Genomic DNA, 23,743 nt, shown 5'->3' on the forward strand with positions numbered 1-23,743 from the left:
TGAGATAGAAAGTCAATTAAAAGTAACAACTCTGCTCTAACCTCATAGAGAAAGTCCTATCTGGCTTGTTTTGTGGTGACCTGAATGTGTTTTCCTATGGGAGATAGTGGTTATAAATGGGCTTAGAAGTTGGAAGTTGAAAGTCTTTGACAAATTTCTGACATCTCAAAATCTAACAAAAATGGAACTATTCAGAGTATTATACTTGGAATATTAATAGTTCCTTGTGTATAATGCTGGGCCAAATTGACTTTCGTATGCTGATCTGGAACCTAACCAGCTCACCCAGAGTTTCAAACAACTGCCTAACAAATGAACTTTTGAAACATCATCTGTTTTGAATGTTAGCATTGCCTGTTATTTTGTTGTTTAATATGACAGTGCTGTTTGCCTAAACACGTCTCTTATTAAATAAACTCTGCTGTATATGGTGATTCTTTAGAAACGAGATGTCCCTAAAGACCTCTTATCCAAATGCACATCCACAACAGTGGTACCTATTCTTTTTGAACAGGGTTTGTTAGAGAATTGTGGTCATCTCCTTTTATCCACCCTGATGAATTAGTAGTGCTCTAGAGCAAGGAAACCAGTGTTTTAGGGCAGAGCTACAGAAGCACTCCCAGAACAGGTAAAATCTGTTTTTAAAACTAGGCCTGACACCAAAGACAGTTGGGGAGCAGGGATTTCCAGTAGCCTGGATGCTTTCAATCTGGCGTGAGCCCTGCCTTCAAGGAAGCAGTGTGCTTCCTACATCCGGGTTCCCAAAGAGGGGATTCATTTCTAGAGGAGTCAAAGGTTTGGCCCAAATCCACTTAGATCACACCAAACATGACTTCCATCACATTCTGAAAGTTGATAATGCAGAGTCTATAAGCATAAAATTGGAATTTGCCCATGTAATTCTGCTCTCCACCTATAGCCTTGCATCTCAAACTGAGCTATAGTCCAGTTTTAAATCCCCACCCCCAGCACTTACTAGGGGGATGACCTTAACGCTTCTCTTCCTCAATTTCCTTATCTGTAAAATGACAACAGTAATAATAGGTAATAGTGAAGATTAAGTGGGCTTTAGTATTTAAAAAGTTTAACATGAGATATTTATTAGTAAAAAGGTGCTTAGAATAGTGTGTGGCAAAGAGCAAGGCTGATATATTTGGTATTACAAATATACGTCCTACAGAACCTCCAGTGTATGCCTGGGAGGATGTAAAACCACAGGATAAAGGGTGGCAAATCTTAGTAACTTAGGGAGCATTTATGTTTACATCAAAACAAACATTCTATTAGAAAGTAGAACAGTATTGAGATAAAACATGACCCTTGAAGAAATATTCTGCAAATTTTAGCCAGTTGAGAGCCAGTTCAAATTCCCTGGGTCTGTATTCACTTTTCTCTATTAGGAGAGTTTTAGTGGAAACATTTGAGAATGTTTGGCTTGTGTTTCCAAGGATGGCTTTGAAGAGTGAACCATCTTAGTGTTTCTAAAATATTTTACTCTCGCATGTGATTGAGACTGATCTGAGCTACAGAAACTCTTATGACTATTCTAGGCTTCTAATGTCATTTTTTTTAACTTTAAAAATACACCATACTTTATTAATTTGCTTGTCTTTTTTGGTTTTATTTGCCTTTTGTTTTTACTGAGAACCAATCCTAGTTAAATTAGTAAAGACAGTCTTCAATTACATGCTTTTATTTAGTCATTTGAATTTGACCTTGGTGTTCTAATACAACAGTCTGCCAAGTACAATGATAATCAGGAGCCTATTTGACTTGGAATCAATAGAGAACCTAAATGGCTGTTCATTCTGAAGCCTGATGACAATGTCTACAGCCTTGGTTTCCTTGCCAATATCTACAGTAGGCTAGTGTTGAGGCCCCTTGGCCGTGAATGTTTCTGTAATCACCTAGGCACCTGTTCACTCTTGCTGCTCCCTCGGCCCCTGCAAGAAGGGTCTGTAGAATGCTAAGAGGTGGAGAGCTGTGCCCCTCAGAGGATGAATCAGCAATGGCATCAAAGCCTAATCTTTCAACTGGGAAGGGGTAAAAGTATGTTTTGCTGCCTGAGGTGATTATCTTCTTCCAAGAAAGAATTAGAACTTAAAACAGAAAAAGTGGTGCTGTTTGGTTTGCATGTTCTGTATTCCACCAGCTCTAGGTTCTTGAGGTATCAGTCTTAGTGAAGCATTAGCTATAAAGCAGCACTTACTGTTTTAAAATAGCTTTATAATCAGAAAAACAAAATTACACGTTAACTGTAGACTTTTTGGAAAATACAAATAACATAAACCTACAAGCCTGGGGCACTGTTCCTGATTATATAAACCAAATTGGGATCATGATATAGATTTTTTGTAACTTATTCACTAATGATTTGTTATTAATAGTTGGTGTCTGATATTTCATTAACTGAACATACTGTAATTTACCTCTTATTGGAAATGTGATAACTTCAAGCTTTTTTCTATTTCGTCATTTATGAATTGTCCTTTCTTCCTTGTGTTTTTATTTGTATGTACCCACGGCTTTGATGGAGATAATTATGTGTATTAAGAATATTGATCTCTTGATACATACTACAGATGTTTTCCAAGTTTATTTTTCACATTTAGCTATTTAGAACGTGTAATAAGGTTCTGACTTGTATGGTTTAAACAATTGTCCCATTATTATTAGTTCTTGATAGTACCAAATCCTGTCCAGTCATTTTTTTATTTTACATTTTCTTGGCTCTTGATGATTCATTACCAGTTGAATTTTTCCAGATTTCTCCAAAATTATACCAAATTTGAAAATCCGGGCAAGGCAGGGTAGCTGACAGCCTGTAATCCCAGCACTTTGGGAAGCCGAGGCAGAACTACTTGAAGCCAGGAGTTCAAGACCAGCCTGAGCAACATAGTGAGAACTTGTCTCTAGAAAAAATTAAAAAGTTAGCCAGGTATGACTGTGTGCACCTGTAGTCCCAGCTACATAGGAGGCTGAGGTGGGAGGATCACTTGAGCCCAGGAGCTTGAGGCTACAGTGAGCTGATTATGCCATTTCACTCTTGCCTAGGAGACAGAGCAAGATCTTGTCTCTGAAAAAAGTATTTTTTTAAAAAAGAAAATCATTTTGGAGAGTATTTGCATTTTTATAATTCGAAATATAATTCTCTTTATTTAGATTACCTGAATAATTTACTGAAATGTCTTCATTGCTTTGATAATTTAGTAGTATCTCAGTGACACTTTACACCACATGTATTTCTGGTGATGGTCTGTAAAATATTCTGAGTTATCCTAATTTGGCTGCATTGTTATATTGCATCTTTGCCCTCCCCTCTTCCTCAGGGGGAAATGCAAGAAATTGGGATACATAAATAACTCAGTAGGTTTCAGAGGCATATATTCAGTGTTTGGAAGAAAAGGCCATAATGTTTTTCTTTAAATTTTTTAAGTCTGATTTCTGATGATTATTTCCATGTGATCAGGGCTTATATTTGTGTAACTCTTGGCTTCAAGTAGTTTTTAATCTAAAGTAGTGCATCTTAGTATCTGCACAGAAGATCCATTCATTTCTTAGAGTGGCAGAAACATTACCTCAAAAAGATAAAATAACCACTCTCTGAGGGTTAAAAATGATGCAAAGACATTTGAACTGTTAATGATGATGATGTTATGGCACTTAAAAAGGAATTCTGAAATGGAAATAGATCTTACCGAGAAAATGGCACACATCAGTGGCTGTTTAAATATGGTTGTCAATTACTCTAAAAGCAAAGAACTTTTTCCTTTCTTTTTTTGAGAGATGGAGTCTTGCTCTGTTGCCCAGGCTGAATGAAATGCAGTGGCAAGATCATAGCTCACCATATCCTTTAACTCCTGGGCTCAAGCCAGCCTCCTGCCTCAGCCTCCTGAGTAGCTAGGAAGGACTACAGGTGCGTGCCACACCTGGCTAAATTTTTTTTAGAGACAGGTTCTCTCTGTGTTGCCCAGGCTGGTCTCAAAATCCTGGCCTCAAGCAATCCTCCTGTCTCTGCCTCCCAAAGTGCTGGTATTATAGGCGTGAGCCATTGTGCCCAGCCCTCCCTTACTTTCTTAATCCAATTTTGTTAGAACTGGCTTGTGAATTTAATTTGCCATTATTCAACTTCCTTTAATTTACATATTAAAGAATTGCAACAATTCTTTACCAATGAAACAAAACCATTCACTTGAATTCATTTTCTCCAGGCAGAGGCTCGTCTGCTTGAGGAACAACGAAGAGTTCAGGTTTACCTTCACGAAAGCACACAAGATGAATTAGCAAGGAAATGTGAGCAAGTCCTCATTGAAAAACACTTGGAAATTTTCCACACAGAATTTCAGAATTTATTGGATGCTGACAAAAATGAAGGTGAGCCACAAGACTCATAAAATGTAGGTATTTATTATTATCTGCAGTTTTGACGCTGCTTGAGATGCTAGACTCTCCGAGTCAACAGCATTACTTGCCCATGTCAGTCATTTTTAAAAAGATGCATGTGTTTGTGCATTGTTATGCACTGATGTCAGATTTCTGCAGAGCATTTTGGTATGACTTAGGGCAAAGAGTATTTTTTCAGTTTAATTTAGAATGTGACTTTCTCCATACACTTTAGCATTAAATGATGCTACCCCTAAGTTTTTTTTTTGACTGTTCTTCCTTTGAAAACTCTCTGAGATGAGAAGGCCGTCATCTTAGATTTCCCGTAGCCACTTCCTTGTTTTACTGGGGCATGTTAGGAGCTCAGTAAAAGATTGATGTTTGGATTTTTCTTCTGTGGTCCTCCTAAAGTAACCATATGCCATACATGTCTTAAATGAAGAATTTGGGAGACGTTCTCTCAACTCATTTGTTTTTATATTTGAGATAGAAATACATATTCTCCTTAAATATAGTCATTTTATTGATTGATTGATGGATGGATGGAGTTTCGCTCTTGTTGCCCAGGCTGGAATGGAGCAATTGTGGCTCATTGCAACCTCTACCTCCCAGGTTCAAGTGATTCTCCTGTCCCAGCCTTCAGAGTAGCTGGGATTACAGGCATGCGCCACAACGCCTAGCTAATTTTTTGTATTTTTAGTAGAGACGGGGTTTCACGATGTTGACCAGGCTGGCCTTGAGCTCTTGACCTCAGGTGACCCGCCTGTCTGGACCTCCCAAAGTACAGTACTGGGATTATAGAAGTGAGCCGCCGTTCCTGGCCAATATATTAATTATTTTTAAACAAATACTTGAGTGCCTATTATGGCTCAGGCATAAATACTATTTAAATCTTGAGAATTTCTGGAAGCATTGGAATCGTTTCTGATTTTTTTTTTTTTTTTTTTTTTTTTTTTTTTTNTTATTCATATGTTAGTGGTCTCTCATAGTAAAGGTAAAAATAAACTTTTAAAATAGCATAATTTCATCGTTACTTTTAGCAAAACATACATATACCAAATAGGGAGTATTTGGTTATAATTAAATGCTATCGATTATTAAAGTCTAAAAACATGGTTATTTATTGCAGAGTATTTTTCATCTCTATAAATACATAATTAGTAGAATGATAGGCAGAGTTTGTTTCAGTGCATAAAGGGGTTTCTTCCTCTTTCAGATTTGGGGCGCATGTATAATCTTGTATCTAGAATCCAGGATGGCCTAGGAGAATTGAAAAAACTGTTGGAGACACACATTCATAATCAGGGTCTTGCGGCCATTGAAAAATGTGGAGAAGCTGCTTTAAATGTAAGTAAGATTTCATTGACAATCAGTCGGGCTAATCATTTCCACATGTGAATAGCAAACGTGTGTTATGCATCTCGACTTCCAAATCTAAGTGGTAACATTTTCATTAGAACTCTGAGAACCTTGTTTTGGCTTTTTGAAGTAGACCGTTCACAGACATCTTTGTTTAGTAAATACCTTTGGAAGTTATTCCCTCGCACTTTTTAGGCGTTAAGGATGTCATTTTTTTTTTTTTTTTTCCTTTCTTCTCACTGTGAAATTCTTGCACTAGAAGAGAAAAGATGCTTCCATAGAAACAACAGTTCCCTGGAAACTTACTGTGCCGCTCACAGTCCACAGGTTGTGCCTTTCAGGAGCTTTGATCTGGATAGTAGCCTCTGGCTGAAGACCATAGGGCTGTCCTCTGGAGAGGCCCTGCAGTTTATAGCATTTTTCCACAGCCCTCTGCTTCCCCAGGGCTACATAGAGAATTCCTGCTAGGTCATCTGTAATTCAGGTGATAATTTCGTGTTGGAAATACTCAGTTTCTAACACACAGATGAGTTACCTTCAGTTTTGCTCCTATTGTGATCTTCAGTTGTAACTGGGAGAACAATAGAGAAGAATAGCTTCTTTTTTTGAGGTGGAGTCTTGCTCTGTTGCCCAGGCTGGAGTGCAGGGGTGCCATCTCAGCTCTCTGCAACCTCCACCTCCTAGGTTCAAGCAATTCTCCTGCCTCAGCCTCTTAAGTAGCTGGGATTACAGCCATCTGCCACCATGCCTGGCTAATTTTTGTATTTTTAGTAGAGATGGGGTTTTACCATGTTAGCTGTCTGGTCTCAAACTTCTGTCCTCAGGTAATTTGCCTGTGTCAGCCTCCCAAAATGCTGGGATTACTGGCGTGAACCACCGCCCCTGGCTGGGAAGAAAAGCTTCTAAAACACATTGGTTCTCACGTCTGAATGCAGACAACTTCTCTTCCTTTGACTTTATTGCGTTTAATGATAAATTATTTTTGATAACTATTTTTGGTAGAATTATCAAAAATAGTATATTTTTCTCCTTATTTTTCTGTTATCTTTGGAGGGCTTCTTTTCCGTGTTTAATTTGGGGATTTGCCGTTGGCACCCTGCCACCTCTATGAATTATTAAAGGGTTGAGTATAAAGCTGTCCTTTAGGGTTTTTTTTTTTGGGTTGGGGGTGGCAGTTGGTTTTTGTTTATTTTGAGACAGAGCCTTGCTCTGTCGCCAGGCTGGAGTACGGTGGCGTGATCTAGGCTTACTGCACCTCCACCTCCTGGGTTGGAGTGATTCTCCTCCTTCAGCCTCCCAAGTAGCTGGGACTACAGGTACACGCCACTACACTCAGCTAATTTTTGTATTTTTAGTAGAGACAACGTTTCACCACATTGGCCAGGATGGTCTTGATCTCTTGACCTCATGATCTGCCCAACTTGTCCTCCCAAAGTGCTGGGATTACAGGCGTGAGCCCCCACGCCTGGCCCTCCTTTAGGTTTCTAAGACAATTTTATGCTCACAAGATGGAAGTGAACTGGCGTAGCTGTGGATTTTGTGAAAAAGACCTCTAGGTTTTAGTAAAAACGTAAGTATGAAGTCCTCAGTGTCAGCGCATACAGTGTCTTTACCGTGTGGTGATGACGGAGCCTGGCCTAGCTGTCTGCACTCAGATCTCAGCTCCGCCACTCACAGCTGTCTGACCCTCAGTGAGTTACTTCTGTCTCTGTCAATTGTTATTTATTTATTTTTAGTAGAATGATAGTGCCTATCTCATAGGATATTTGTGAATAAACAATACATGTGAAGTACTTAAATCAGGGCACGTAAGTGCTTAGCAATGATGACTGCTTCATGTTCTTATGAGTACACACATTTTTTTCTAATTTAAAAAAGTCATTTAAAAATTACCCTTCAGTTTTTATGACTTTATTTCCAAGCTGAATGTTCCTTTAAAGGACCTGATGCACACACACACACCCGCTCACCCCTCTGTTTTAGAAGGGGCCAACTCGGTGAAGACATTTTTTCGGTAATATAAGGTGCCTTCCCAGTTGTTGGTTCAAAACTCAATTTACCTATAAGGGCAGCAGAGCCAAGTAAATGATTAGACTTTCCTTGAAATGAGTTAAGTGGGAAGTCTATTATTTCATCAGATATGAATTACAGTAGGTTAATGAAGCAGGTTTTCCTTTTTCATGTAAACTTTTATATACTAGATGAGATTGGCCTTAGGGAACTCGTATTCTATGTGAATATAGTTAGATTTAAAATAAACATGATAGCTGTACATAGTGGTGTGTACCTATAGTCCCAGCTACTCAGAAGCTTGAGGCAGGAGGGTCACTTGAGCCCAGGGGTTCGGGACCAGCTAGGGCAATGTAGTGAGACACTGTCTCCTTTTTTTTTTTTTTTTTTTAAAGCATGATAGATTACTTTGTCAGTTTTATAGGAAAGAAGGGATACTAATTCTAATGTCTGTCTTTTCCAAACCAAAGTAAGATTCTAAATAGGAGAGCTAATCAACTGAGATTCTCATGTCCCGTTGTTTTCTTTCTTTTGGAGACAGTCAGCTGCCTCATTTTTTGGGCATTGAATAAATGCTGCCTGATTGACTTTGTCGTTGAGTCTTGAATCTGACATTTTACTGAACTCTTGATCAGTTAAAGCAAAAGTACACCTTCTATGTAAAATCATTTCTCTGAGGAAGCTTCATCTGTCAGCTACAGATGGCGCAAATAACCTGTCTTTACCAGCAGTTATATTTTATGAGAAATCAAGCTTTTGAACACTGCTTGTGTTACTTAAATCTAAGCCACTCATTAACCTGAATTTAAGAACCAAAGCAAGACTTTCCCCCATGAAGATTAATTACAGCTCAGTAAACCCATGTTGCATCTGCCTTCACTTGCAAAAGTCAAATACTAGTTTTTTTAGTACGTTATTGATTCTATTTGTTATTTACATAAGAACTGTTTCTACATTGAACTCGTGAAACTCTGGGTTTTTTTAATTGTGCTTATGAAATAAACTGTTCAGGAAGGCAAATACTTATACTGTTTTCTGCAAAAGGAATGTTTTCTATATTCAAGTTTATTTTTATTTCTAAGCTTGCTATTGGCTCCTTCTGTCGGAATGCTGTCCGACTGGGGCGTGGATACCTCGTGCCCTTCCCTGCTCTGGGCTCACACTTGCTACCTCCATTTGCCAACGCTGGGAAAGCCCACAGAATTGAAGCTCAGGGGAAGCATAGGTACCCCGGCCATAGCCTGGCACACAGTAGGTGCTTGATTACTTATTGCAAGAAAGGATAAACACGACTGCTAAAAGACAATTCCTTTTTTTTTTTTTTTTGAGATAGTTTCAATTTTGTTGCTCAGGCTGGAGTGCAGTGGTGCAATCTCGGCTCACTGCAACCTCTGCCTCTTGGGTTCAAACAATTCTCCTGCCTCTGCCTCCCGAGTAGCTGGGATCACAAGCATGCGCCACCACGCCCGGTTAATTTTGTGTTTTTAGTAGAGATGGGGCTTCTCCATGTTGATCAGGCTAGTCTCAAACTCCTGACCTCAGGTGATCCTCCTGCCTGGGCCTTCCAAAATGCTGGGATTACAGATGTGAGCTACCCTGCTGGCCAAAACAAATACTTTTAAATAGGTTTTAGTTTTTGTCATTTATGTGGTAAATATAAAAGACCCGTTGTAACTCAAACCATAATTGTTTTCAAAAACCCACTGATTATGAAAACTCAGGAGAATAAAAGGTCATTAGTGAAAGTTAGAATTATTGTACATGATTTTAAGTGGGATTTAATTACCTTGAGAACACAGTTTTTAAAGTTTAAAAATTTGTGCCTAATTGAGTTGAATCATAGTGTACTAGAATCATTTATAATTAGCATATTAAGTGCCCTAGAAGGCACTGCCTAAGTGATTTAAGTGCAAAAAAAGTTTAATAGATGAGTCCTTTGTCTTCCTCTAGACTACAGCACTACATATGTTACACTTAAGCTGTTCTTGATGAAATAAACTCATTTGAGAAGCCAAAAAAAAAAAAAAAGGTTTTTTATCTGGCTAGTCTTTTTATACCACTAGTTTGGTTAGAAAACCAGCTTTACTGCTAATATCTGGCCTAGACTGAAATTCTTAGAGGTTTCCAATTCATCATGTAAGTCAAATATTTTTTGTATTCGATGTTTTAGAACCTACTTGCCAATTTTTCTTAAGGCATTCCCCCTCCCTAGTTAAAACCAGTTTAAAAAGTAAAGGCTATTTCTAGAAAACTGGCTCAGGGGGAATTTCCCTCATGGCCTCTCCCTCCTACCGCCTAACTAAAGCTGGCAGCCCTCAGTGAAGTGAAACTGAAAAGGGAACCCTCCGAATCTGGGACTGGGGAGGGGACTGTTGGCAAGACTCTACTGTCTGGAAGCATTCTCTCCAGCCGTCAGAGTGCCTCGTGATCAAGGGCGTTTGTGCTCGACTGGTATGTGAGGGGATAAATTAGCCTGTTGCACTGGGGCACCAGGAGGACTTCGGGAACCTTGCACACAAAGAAATATTCCAGGATGGGATTTAAAACTGGTTTTGAGCTGTGCAAGGGATAGGAGAAATGGCTTATTTAATAGGCAGGTGACCCCATGCAGGAACAGGTTGGGAATTTATCGAAAAATAATCTATATTAAAATATCGGAGGTGATGGCCCCCATCCACTTAGTGAGGCTTTAAGGGGAGCCTCTTGAAAGCAGAGACCATTCCTTCACGTGGCCATTTGAAAAAGAATCAAATGCCCACTGCGGGTGCCTGGCCCTGTGCGAGGCTCTTCATTTTTCTTAGTTGACCAAAGCAACTGCAAAAAGTCTCCTACTTAGTATGGCTCACCTTAATGATTTTTCGAGTTTAAAATGGTATGAAAGTGATAGGCATTTATGATACTCTCAGTAAGCCCATCGTACATTGAAAATAGTGTCACACATTACACATTCAGGGCCGGGTACAGTAGCTCACGCGTGAAATCCCAGAACTTGGGAGGTCAAGGCAGGTGGATCATCTGAGGCCAGGAGTTTGAAACCAGCCTGACCATCATGGTGAAATCCTGTCTCTACTAAAAGTACAAAAATTAGCCGGGTGTGGTAGCAGGCACCCGTATTCCCAGTTACTCGGGATGCTGGGGCAGGAGAATCGCTTGAACCTGGGAGGCGGAGGTTGCAATGAGCCAAGATGGTGCCAGTGCAGTCTAGCCTGGGTGACAGAATAAGACTCCGTCTCAGAAGGAAAAACAACAACAAACACATTCAGTATATGATGGGTTTATTGAAACATAATCCCAAATTGAGGAGTATTTTTAGATGCATGCTGTAGTCAGTGTTTCAACTCAAAGGGCAAACACATTTTGCAGATCAAACTGAAATCATTGTTTCACTTATTCAGCAAGCATTTAGGGCATTCCTCTAGTAGACTAGAGGAATGTCAAGAATTCTGAATTAGAATGCCCGGCCTTTGTCCTTGTCACATCTCCATGACCTCATCTTCCTAGTTTAGTGCCTACCTTGCAGGTCCATTTGAAACTCACCTCTTCCGCCATTCCTTAGCACAGAGGTGGCAGCTGTGTAGCATGAGTCACCCTGCCCTCATCCTTTGTTCGTTGTAGGCATTAGTAATCTAATAGGGTATAATTTCCCACAGGGTCTGAATGTGGCCGCAGAATCCTTCTCAAACCAGTAAGCAGCCTGCCTGCCTAAGTAGTGAGTTGTCACCTCTTCTGTCTTCTGGGATGAGTCAGTGGAGCATGGGAATTCCTCCTCCTTTGGCTCTTACTGTTTTCTTTGCATTCTCTCTGCAGTCCCAAGGCTACCATCTTAATCTTGGTTTCATGCATCACCTTGCCTACCAAAGGGTCCCACACCTCTCCCATTCCCATTCATCCTTCATGAAAATTAGCCGTTTCATCTTTCAAAAATACCACTTAATACATTCATAATTTTACTGTGCGTTCTTTTCATCCTTTGTTTTAAACAAAGCAGAATAAAGCTCTTACCTGTGATAATATAAATCATAATATACTAAATCAAAATCCTCTAATTAGCCCACATTTTCATGAACCCCGTCTTCCAAACCCTGGCTAATGTCTCTACTTGTAACACAGTCATCCTTCTGCTTGCCTTCTGCTTGTCTTAGTCCTGCTTTTAAGGCTAGCTCAAATCTTCCCTTCTAGAAAGAACTGACCGTAACTCTTCCATCCTAAGCTCTATAACATTTGTAAAACTCTCATTACCAGCGTACAGGTGTTTATAACTTCCTGCACTTCCCGTCACTGCACCATAGGTTACACATCCCTTGCGAGCGAAGCTCACACCTCATTGTAGTTTTACGACCTGTGGTTTTGGACCTGGCTTCTTACCCAGCAAGGATCTGTGGATGATAATGGTGAAGGCCATCTGCTGCAGGGTTGCTGTCTCGGCTCCCTGACTCGACCCCACTGCTCACGACGTCCCAGCTGGAACTCACCATTGCATAAATTTGCCTCACTCTACTTGCCTAGTTCTTCTCTCGTCTCTTCTTAGATACATTCCTTCTTTTTTCTACCTGTGAAATACCTATTTATGTTTCAAAACCCAGCTCAAAAGTTTTCTCAATCACCTTGGAATGGTAGAATCTTCTCCTTGAAATAATAGCGCTTTGCACTGTTTATGTGACATGTGCACTACTTTATGTTTTAGATGTCCAAGTGAGTGTCCATCTCTTCCAGCAGAGATGGCTCTATCAGTTTTGTGTCCTCAGAGCTTAGCATGACACCTTGTACAGAATAGGGTTTCAGTATACTTAGGTCTTAGTTATTACTTCCCATTGCCCCAAAAAGGACTTGGGGCTGCTTACACAATACGTGAAATAAAATAGATCAGAGAGTAGCAAAGTAAGGATATGAAACACATCATAAAGCTTAATATAATTCTCAAAGTGTGTGTAATGCAGTCCAGTACTCTTATTAGAGTTAGGTCATAATTTGCCTTGAAATTTTTGTAGTCAGTACAGGGAGGTTGCCACTAAAGATAGCGCAGTGAAGCACAATCAGCTAGTAACTCAGAAGAATGATTTGTCTCAGTGGTCGGAGCTGAGGATACTTTCTCCAATGGCTCATCCTCAAAAGCATGGTAGTATTGTGGACAGCATCATCAGCAGTGCACTTAAGCGAAGTGGAATGTCAAGTCCTTGGGTAGTTTGATAATTTTCCTTGGCACCAGCTTATAGCAAAATGCCAAAATAAAGTTCAGGAGAAGAGTCAAATAATGCAGACTTATAAGTTCTTGGTAATTAATGCTTGACTGTACAATTGGTTCCATTTTGAATGTTGAATTAACACATAATTCCTCAGCAATCTAGATGTTACTGTATTCCCCTACAAAGACAGTTATATAAATTAACATAAATCAGGCTATAAGAGAATCTCACTCCTGGTCTTCAGGACAGAAGTGGCAACAAAAAAAGCACAAGTCCTCCTTGAAACCATATCTTGATTTAGTGTTCTCAGCCTAATGGGTATTGCAGTGTGGCCCAGCTGAGATGGGTCTGTTAGATCCTTCAACACCCAGCAGGGCTGCTGGCTCTAACGCTGGGTGTTGGGCTGCAGATACTGACTGGGGAGCAATGTTGTGAAAGTTATTTCAGTTCTGTAAGAAGTTGTGTGTTGAAACAAATTTTCAGAAGCTACTCTCAGTTGCTGGCTCCAGGACTGGGGTGATGGTATAATACTTACAAAAGGCAGCACGTCAGATAGAGAATTTGATAAGCAGAAATAAAATTAGGTATCCCTAGTAAGCTATTTTTCGATGGAAAACTAGGGTAGATCCTAGTACCTTAGCAGAAAAAGTTCTGTGATTTGGACTGGGAAGTTAAGTTAGAAATAACTATAAAAGCCCAATCATGCATGAACTCAGATACAGTGAACAGACTAACCTACTGTCAGCTACTTCTGGTAGGTTTGAGTTTGGGTTTATACATCTAAGATTCCCTTTCTTTTCTGTAGTGAAGTGCGTGATTAAACAACTGAATCTTTAGGCAAACATTCTATGGATGGTAAGAAAAGAAAATTACCCAGTCAGTGATAAAATTAGCTGCAGAACCGTTACATTTCAAGCGTAACTTGGCTTGGTTTGGTCAAAGGAGACAGAATACGCATTCAAAAAATCTGCTTACATACCTAGGAAGAGGGTCAGACAAGAAACTCCTAGACTCTTAGAGCCATAGCTGTTCCTTAAAGCTGGCTCATGCATTTATGGGGGTTGATTTGACTATTCTTTTCTTGTTTTGAACATGTTTGAAAATTTTCTATGTTAAACATTTTTTAAGAAGCCAAAGAAATGTGCAGGTTTTGATTAAGTGGATATTGGAAAGGAGAAATAGTTGCTTTATGACAAAAGGAAGCACGCTTTTTTGTATAGTAAGATTTAATTACACAAAGAACTGATATATGCTGAAAATATAAATTGACTCAGATAGCATGTCACTACATTTGTGAATTACAGGTATATAACTTCAGAGCAACAAGGATGGTTTGGATTTATTTTGTCTTGCCATGAGATGAAGAGAATAATCATTTTCTCTAACAGAAAATGTACACAGTTGTCATTTTGGAGTCTAAGATAACCAGACTGTCTTTTGTTTTGTTTTGTTTTTAGATGGAGTCTCACTCTGTCACCCAGGCTGGAGGGCAGTGGCGCCATCTTGGCTCACGCAACCTCCACCTCCCAGGTTCAAGTGATTCTCCTGCCTCAGCCTCCCAAGTAGCTGGGACTACAGGCGCACGCTATCACACCCAGCTAATTTTTAAAATATTATTAGTAGAGATGGGGCCAGGATGGTCTTTATCTCTTGACCTTGTGATCTGCCTGCCTCAGGCCATCTTTTTTTTTTATTTTTTGAGATGCAGTCTTGCTCTGTCACCCAGGCTGGAGTGCAGTGACAATCTCAGCCCACTGCAACCTCTGCCTCCTGAGTAGCTGGGTTTATAGGCATGCACTACTATGCCTGGCTAATTTTTGTGTTTTTAGTAGAGACAAGATTTTGTCATGTTGGCGTTGGCCAGGCTGATCTCAAACTCCCGACCTTAGGTGATCCACCCGCCTTGGCCTCCCAAAGTGCTGGGATTACAGGTGTGAGCCACTGTGCCCAGCCCAGGCTGTCATTTTTATAGCCAATATACACCATTCTTTCTTTTAATTGTAGGGAAGACTAATAATTTCACAAGCAAATCCATTATGGATGCACATCCCTACCCCAATTTAACTTTATAGCCACATCAATTAAATTGTATTTTAAATAAGCACTGAAGTGACCCCTGATTGGTTCAAGACCAATTACAGATCATGCCCATGAACTTCTCCTTCCTATCCATCCTCATTGAGTCAGACAGCCCTGCTTCTCATCTTCTGTATACTACTTCTGTTTCTGAACTAACTTAATTATTCCTTTCTGAAACATCGTTCTACCTGGGGAGTTTCTTCATTCTCTTCAGAGAAGTCAGTCTTTCGGGGAAAGTCTTAGTTCTGCTTTCAAAGTTTATCATTTTCATCTCTGATCACTCAGACCCTGAATCTAGTCCACTTAGAGCCCAGGCATTACAGGGTAGTACATTCCGAAAGGCTACAAACAAGGACTTCGGCCTCACCTTGAAATAAAGGAAAATGTAGGTGTCAGCCAGAGCTGGGGGAACAACCAGGGGACGTAACAAAGGCCAGAATAAAAATGAAACCCACACAGTTAATGGCGCTGGGATCAGGAATGTGACAGTGAGATTGAAGATTTATAACTATGGTCTGAGGCTCAGAGCCATGATTCCAAGATAGATATAAATGGTTGAAGCAAAGAGTTGCAGCAGGTAGGCCAGTTAAAGTAAAGAGAAAAGGCTGGGCACGGTGGCTTACACCTGTAGTCCCAGCACTTTGGGAGGTTGAGGCAGCTGGATTTGAGAAAGTATATTCTGCTGTTGCTGGATGAAGTAGTCTGTAGATGTCAACCAATGGCCTATTATTAATCATGCAAGTCCTGGGGAACCCAACAGATGTTTTAGCTGAGTCTGCACGTGTTGGTTTGAGAGTTCTCCAAATTCACTCTCATGTGGAATGTGATGTGTTGTAAAGGGAAGACTTAAAATGTGCTAACTCCAGTCCTGCATGTGTATTACTGAAATCTAGGAGCGACTGCAGCAACATTTTAGAATTTAGACCAATATCGGCTTTGAGGGAATAGCATTTTCTTGTTGGCACTGTTTAACCTTGCCAGGGGCATCACCATGAAAATAAAGTCAGGCATAGTGGCTGACACCTGTAATCTCAGCACTGGGAGGCTGAGGCGGGTGGATCACCTGAGGTCAGGAGTTCAAGACCAACCTGGCCAACAAGATAAAAACCCCATTTCTATTAAAAATTAAAAAATTAAATAGGCATCATGGCACGCACCTGTAATCCCAGCTACTTGGGAGGCTGAGGCGGAAGAATCGTTTGAACATGGGAGGCAGAAGTTACAGTGAGCCGACATCATGCCAGTGCACTCTAGACAGGGCGACAGAACGAAACCCTGTCTCAAAAAAAAAAAAAAAAAAGAATGAAAAAAGAGAGCACTTACTAAATTATTAGTGTTTTTGTTTCAATATTTTAAACTTCTGTTGGTTTCTGCTTATTGAAAGAGGTTAGGAAAAAACCTATTAAGAAAATGCAAATTATTTCTAAAGGATTTTTGAGGTCTGACATGTATCTCCTTTATTTTTGCCTATTAATATTAAAATTAATTTTTTCCCCTGAGCACACAAAGACTGGCAGTGGCAGGCAGCTCAGAACCATGTGGGTGCCTCTGAGCACCTTTCCAGATAACGGTCAGACTGCGTGGTCTACACATACACTCTCTGTGGTTTGTTTTTTTCTGAAACCTTTGCTTCTCTATGTTTTGCATGGAGATAATGTTCCTCCAAGACCAAGTGCTGATGCTAATGGGAAGAATGACATGGCCCCCAAACAACTGCACCATATGTTTTTGTTACTTAATGGGACCTCATTTCTCTCCCCTTCTTAAGAAAAAATTACCTAGAGGTAAGACTGGACAGTATGGAGCCAGGTCCTGTTGTTGTCAACTCTCCAGCCTCAGGGAACTCTCCTAAAGCTCTTGTAATTGATCTCTTTAGCCCCTGGCTGGATGAAAAATGTAGACGCTGAATGTACTCTCAGAGATAGCGTAGGCAAGAGCAGCTTTCTGCAGACCATCAGATCTGTCCCTCAGCCTGGAGAGCACCAGTTTGTGTACACGAAATGGTGAAGGATGCTCCCCTCGTTCCTGTAGCACCCCAGTTTTCTTCTTTGGCAATATTCTTGAATGGTACTGGGTCATTAGGAAGTGTTTGAGTGTTAAAGTATCACTTAGGATCACAACTGATCCCCAGAAATTATGTCTAAATATATGTCAGCTCTCCATGAAGCAATGTCCTCACACCTCTTCGTATGCCGTATTTGGTTTACCGTTTTAAGAAAGAGTAAAATAAAAGTTATGTGTATTTTCTCTTTGTGAAATTGGCCTTTAGAATTATCTTTTTAGTGGAAATGTATGGAATAAAAGGTCATAATTCAGTTATGATTGTTATTATGTTCCTGGTTTAGCCATTTAGGAGATTATTTGGTGAATGTCGCCTCACTAGGTACTTAGAAGTACGGCAGTGGTAGCAGGCAGACACGGTCCCAGTGGGCAACACTGAGATGTGCCCAGCAAGAAAGGGCGATAGCAAGGAATTCCTTGCCATAAGCCTGGCTAATTTTTTAATTTTTAGTAGAGATGGGGTTTCACTACCATGTTGCCCAGGCTGGTCTTGAACTCCTTACCCACCCGCCATTATTGAGGAATTGGCAGGTGTGATTAGAATTGGGATGGGGTTTGGGCAGTCTGTAACAGGGCAGCCTCGGCCTGTCTTGGACATTCAGATAAAGTGTCCCTGAAAAAAAGTGTTTACGATGAAGAAAATAGTTAGAGCTAACTAGGCAAAGGGGGATCCCAGACAGAACAAAGCCCCTCAGAGGGCCTACACACAGCCCATCTTAAGAACTAAGAGGCCAGGTGTGACCCGAGGTAGAAGGTAAGCGTGAAGGCAGGCATAGGCTGGCCAGACCAGGGGAGACCTTGAAAGCCATGTTGATGATATTAGCTTAATCCTAAGGGCACGAGGAAACAGATGGAGAGTGTTACAGTCATGGAATTGATGGGATGTATGTGCTTGCTGCCATGTAGAAAGTGAGTTAAAAGGAGAAGAGTTACAGTTGTGATGGTTAATACTGAGTGTCAACTTAATTGGATTGAAGGATGCAAAGTCTTGTTCCGGGGTGTCTGTGAGGGCGTTGCCAAAGGAGATTAACATTTGAGTCAGTGGGCTGGGAAGGCAGACCCACCCTCAATCTGGTGGGTAGCATCTAATCAGCTGCCAGCAAATATAAAGCAGGCAGAAAAACGAGAAAAGGAGAGACTGGCGTAGCCTCCCCACCCACACTTTGTCCTGTGCTGGAGACTGCCTATCCTCAAACATCAGACTCCAGGTTCTTTTGAGACACAGATGGGCTCACCTTGCTCTTCAGGCTTGCAGACAGCCTATTGCGGGACGTTGTGATTGTGTACGTTAATACTTAATATAATACTAAATATATATATGTGAACTAATAGAATATATATATCCTATTAGTCTGTCCCTCTAGGGATCCGTGACTAATACACAAGTGTACCAGTTAGATTTGTTGTCGTGGTTCAGATAGTGATAGTGGCCCACTGGAGACTGGGCTGGGCATGGGGAGAATGGGGAGAAGAATGAGGCAGAGACCCCGGCTTTGTAACGGACGGGTTTTGTATTTTGACAGTTGTTGAAACTGGATGATGAATACATGGGGTAAGTTTTACTACCCTTTCTAATTGTTAATATCTTGGAATTTTTTCCACAATAAAACATTGAAAAGAAATGGTCGGGTTGTGGATCAAGTGGATTCACAGGAGTTGTGAGTCAGAAAGCAGGAATTGTGAGTCCTGGGTGTCTGGCTCGAGCCGCTGGCTGAGTGGTGGTACTTGTCAAGAAGAGCTCCAGAGAACGCAGGACTGGGCAGCGGATCAGCCCATTCATGACAGAGGGGTTTGGGAATCCCGTGATGGCCAAGGGCGGGTCACGGAAGCCCTCCTGGGGGAAGCTTGGTCTAGACGTGAATGTGTTCGTTACGGGCATCGCAACAACTGAAATCATGTAGGAGTTGAATGTGAGCCCTCAGGACAGGCCCTGAGAGGTGTCTTGTTTCTTACATGTGAAAAGCTCTCGTGAGTACATGGAGGGTCCTGAATCAAACCAGTTACTACTTTCGTTTATTTCTTTAAACCTCAAACATTCATCCTTAATTTTCTTGAAAAAACGCACATTTGATCCAGCTGATCTCTCCTTCCAGTTTTATAGCCTGACTTCATCATTTACCTCCGGAATGCTAAATCTACTCCCCTTTTGAAAATCTTTTCTCTGTTTGCTGACTATGTCCTTAACATTCTCTCCCATGTATTATCCTAGTATGTTGTCTGCCCCTTGACCGGTTCCTAAATTCACATTTTCAAGGCCAGATTTTTGTTTGTTTTTACAGAGTCTCGCACTGTCACCCAGCCTGGAGTGCAGTGGCATAATCTCGGCTCACTGCAACCTCCGCCTCATGGGTTCAAGTGATTCTCCTGCCCCAGACTCCTGAGTAGCTGGGATTACAGATGCCCGTTACCACGCCCATCTAATTTTTTGTATTTTTAGTAAAGACAGGGTTTCACCATGTTGGCCAGGCTGGTCTCGAACTCCTGACCTAGTGATTCGCCCGCCTCAGCCTCCCAAAGTACTGGGATTACAGGTGTGAGCCACTATGCCCAGCCAAGGCCAGAGTTTTGACATTCTTCTCTTAGTGGGTTCTGTGCAAGTCCTTCCATCTCACCAGCTAGACTGCTGTAGTTGAAAGTATCTTGGAATTGGAGTCTGAAGACTTCTTTACTCCGGGAGATTTGGGTTTACGTGCGAGAAGTTGTTTCTGGCATTCCTTGGGAAATTTATATTTTTTCAATTCCACATCTGAGAAAAAATGGCCAAAAAATTTTGAGAAAATAGGGAAAAGTATAATTCTGAAACGTTATAGTCAACATAGAGACATCACTGGTTCAAAGGAGTCCATCAGTGACAAGTCGCAAGCAGGAGTGTAGAGTAAGTCAAGGCTGGCATTTTCCAGAACAAGGGTGAGGGAGTGTGGCAGGGAAGCCATGCAGGCTGAGGGATCAGGCTGCCAGGTGGGCGAGGCCTTGCACGTGTGGGTCTGTAGCCCCTCTGCTGCTAAGGTTGAGTCATTCTTGCAAATGAAATAAATATTAATGTTTATATGCATAACATACTTTACAAAAATACTGTGAGTCATTTTCCAAAAAAAATAACAAGTTTTGGTTCTTGCCTGTAATCCCAACTCTTTGGGAGGCTGAGGCAGGTGGATCACAAGGTCAGGAGATCCAGACCATCCTGGCCAACATGGTGAAACCCCATTTCTACTAAAAATACAAAAATTCGCTGGGCATGGTGGCGTCACCTGTAGCCCCAGCTACTCGGGAGGCTGAGGCAGGAGAATCGCTTGAACCCAGGAGGCCAAGGTTGCAGTGAGCCAAGACTGCGCCACTGCACTCCAGCAGGGGCAACAGAGCGAGACAATGTCTCAAAAACGTAAAACAAAAAACCAGCAAGTTTTGGAAGCAAATTGAGTCCTTAAATTAGCAGTTTTGACACACAGTTCTTTGTAGGGCTGTTAACTTGTTAAGAGATCCTGCATGTTACCTTATTTGAAAACTACCCAATAACGTTTCTAGCGTTTTCCAGTGTTTGAATCCTTGCCGTAGGCTGAGGACTTTGTAAATACTGTAACAGAAGGAAGGCAGAGAGAAGAATATGTGAATGTTGTGGAATAATTTGACATGAAATCTGAAGGTGATCTAAAATCTGAATTGGCAGAAGCAGTATCTCTTTCAGTAGCAAAATCACAATTAGGTCAAGCAGAAAATGTTTTCATTGTTTAAAAGAAGCAAGCTTATATGAAGTAAGATGTGGCCCAACTTGGGGGAGCTTTTGTTTCACTCTGAAGATTAAGACCATCCAGGTAAAGTGGAAGCGTCCCTACATCTGGGGTAGCCGTGAAACAGAGAGCAAGGCTATCTGGTAGTGCAGTTAACTCTGTATGTGTTTCAACATTTTTAAGATGGTAATTTTGAAATATTAAATATCTGCAATATTGCCTTTCAATATTAATTATTTGGCAGTTATTTTGCATTAAGTTCCCTTTTAATGTTTTCTCTTATCAAATGTTCATGTCAGGAAGAGACCATATTTATATCTTATTGGACTTATAATCTTATCACAATATATTCATAATAATAAACCTTGCATTTATTATATAGCTCTTTTTTTAAAAAAAAACAGGAAACCTCTGACACTCTTATTTTTATTTTTAAGATGGCATCTCGCTCTGTTGCCCAGGCTGGAGGGCAGCGGCCTGGGGATTGCGCAACTGCACCCTAGTCTGCGACAGAGTGAGACTCCATCTCAAAATAAATAAATGTATAATAAAAACAAGTAAATCAATCAAATGTCTAAAAAATGCCGAATAGGTAGACTTGGGGGAGCGTTGGTCTCTGGCACCTGAGCCCTGCAGATTAATGTATCAGTGATGTGGAAACAGGCTTGCCCCTGTGCCTGGGTCTGTGCTTGGCTAGGGGTGGCCCAGAGCTCCCTCCCACCAGCCTTCCCAGCCTGGCTCCCGCAGAGCCCAGAGCCAAGCCTGACTCTGCCGCCGTTTTCCTGGCAGTGTACTTAGCTGTGACAGTTCTTCATCTGTAGAATGGGGATGAAAGCAGCACCTGCTTCCAGTGTGGGCTGTCTCAGTCCCATGAAGGGTGGTGGGGGCGTGCACTGTGTGCCCAGCAGCAGCACTGTTTTCACATTAGCATTTAGCTCGGTTTCCTTTGCCTTCCATTGCTGCCGCCTTCCTTTGGCCACAGAAGCCCCCTGGCTGGCCTGTTGCATTTCCTTATTGTTCCTTGGTCCAGGGATGCCCCATTGCTGCCCACGCCACACTCTACCCCTCTTTCTGCCCTGCGATCAGGCCCTGGCCCCAGCAGTGCCGCACAGATCTGAGTCTCTGGTTTGCAAGGGGTGGAAGCCGAAGTCAAACTCCCTCCCTGAGCCACAGATCTCGCTGGCTGAATGCTCTTCTCCAGCTGAAACAGAGTCCAGAATTGTACTCTTTAACAGGGAGAAATTGGCAAAGCAGAGCTGCCACTTAGAAAATGCTGTTTTCATGATCTCTTTGAGTTTTCACTGTTCATAATGCAAGATTGAAATCAGTATTCAGAGTGTGGAGAATATATTGGTTTTTATTTTATATGTATAATCAAAATGTCCTGTGTGTTTCAATGATGGTACCAAAAGTATGTCTTGATCTTATTTCTTAACTTTGTAAAGATATGTATAGAATATTTTATATGCAGTAACCAACTTTTATTTCTATTTCTGCCCCCGTTTAAGGACCCCAAGATGTATGTACAGACAGTGCTTGATGTTCATAAAAAATACAATGCCCTGGTAATGTCTGCATTCAACAATGACGCGGGCTTTGTGGCTGCTCTTGATAAGGTAGGCTGTGGCGGTTGTGACTTGCCTGTAGTGTATCTGGTGGGGCGTTTGTCTCTAACTGTGCTCTGTGTCACACAGGCTTGTGGTCGCTTCATAAACAACAACGCGGTTACCAAGATGGCCCAGTCATCCAGTAAATCCCCTGAGTTGCTGGCTCGATACTGTGACTCCTTGTTGAAGAAAAGGTATTAAATGACCCTGTGTTTTCTTGATATGCCTGTTTAAAACGTCAGCTTTAAATTAAAATTTACATTTTACATACATTAATTTGCGAGTGTTGTCCCTTATGAGAAAATGCTTCAACATCATCATCTTTCCAGTTGAAAATATGCATTCCCTCCCCCTGGCTGTTTTTAAAACAGAAGCGTCTCATTGTATTGTGGGACTTCGGTTATTCTTCATCCAGTACTAACCAGTGTCACTTGAGAATGTAGTCGCAGAAATCTGAAGTAAAATATTAGCAAGCCAGAGTTGTCAGTTAATAATAATTCTTCAGAACATAGTGCAGCTTCCTAGAACCCAGCAGTACCACGTCTGGTGTGATTTCCTATATTAACAGAGAACCATGTAAAAATGATGTGGCCTTTTCGGTAAATGATGGGAAAACATTTGATGAAGGTCCATGATAGCTTTCTCTTAACCCAGTTTACCCAAGGCCAGTGAGAAACTGAGTATTTGATGTTTTTTTCCTGTTTATTGCAGTAAACAGAAACATTTATTCTGGTTTAATGTTAATTTAACAACTGTGGTGAGATCTTCTCCAGAAATAAAAAGGGACTTTAAATTGGAATGCCTCTCATGACTTGGTTTCATTTTGGGGGGCCACGTATTATGGCTATGGAGATATTCTATTGGGTCTTCAGTGTGTTTGACAGAATACTTAGTGTCCTTTTTTTTTTTTTTTTTTTTTTTTTTTTTAAAGACTTAGTCTCGCTCTGTTGCTCAGGCTGGAGTGCAGTGGCACAATCTCGGCTCACTGCAACCTTGCAGCCTCCACCTACTGGGTTTAAGCGATTCTCGTGCCTTAGTCTCCGGAGTAGCTGGGACTACAGGCACGCCACCATGCGCGGCCAATTTTTTTGTTTGTTTGTTTTCGAAAAGGAGTCTTGCTCTGTCGCCCAGGCTTGTGTGCAGTGGCGTGATCTCAGCTCACTGCAGCCTCAGCCTCCCGAGTAGCTTTTTTTTTTTTTTTTTTTTTTTTTTTTTTTTTTGTTTCTGTCTCCCTCGGCCCCCCGGGTGGTTTTTTTTTTTTTTTTTTTTCTTTGTATTTTTAGTAGAGACGAGGTTTCACTGTGTTGGCCGGACTGGTCTCGAACTTCTGACCTCA

The 23,743-nt window shown here is 41.2% G+C and overlaps 1 protein-coding gene across 3 annotated transcripts in view; it reads left to right on the plus strand.

Moving 5' to 3' along the window:
- Positions 1-23,743, plus strand: part of CUL1 (cullin 1) — a 100,222-nt gene that overhangs the window by 62,310 nt on the left and 14,169 nt on the right. For all 3 annotated transcript variants that reach the window (XM_017502891.2, XM_017502889.2, XM_017502890.2), the window contains exons 8-11: positions 4,212-4,374; positions 5,600-5,730; positions 22,309-22,416; positions 22,495-22,601. In XM_017502891.2, coding sequence (XP_017358380.1) covers positions 4,212-4,374; positions 5,600-5,730; positions 22,309-22,416; positions 22,495-22,601 — 509 coding nt within the window. The remainder of the gene's footprint in view (positions 1-4,211; positions 4,375-5,599; positions 5,731-22,308; positions 22,417-22,494; positions 22,602-23,743) is intronic.

The sequence above is a fragment of the Cebus imitator genome, unplaced genomic scaffold, assembly GCF_001604975.1.
Source record: "Cebus imitator isolate Cc_AM_T3 unplaced genomic scaffold, Cebus_imitator-1.0 Scaffold304, whole genome shotgun sequence".
NCBI lineage: Eukaryota > Metazoa > Chordata > Mammalia > Primates > Cebidae > Cebus > Cebus imitator.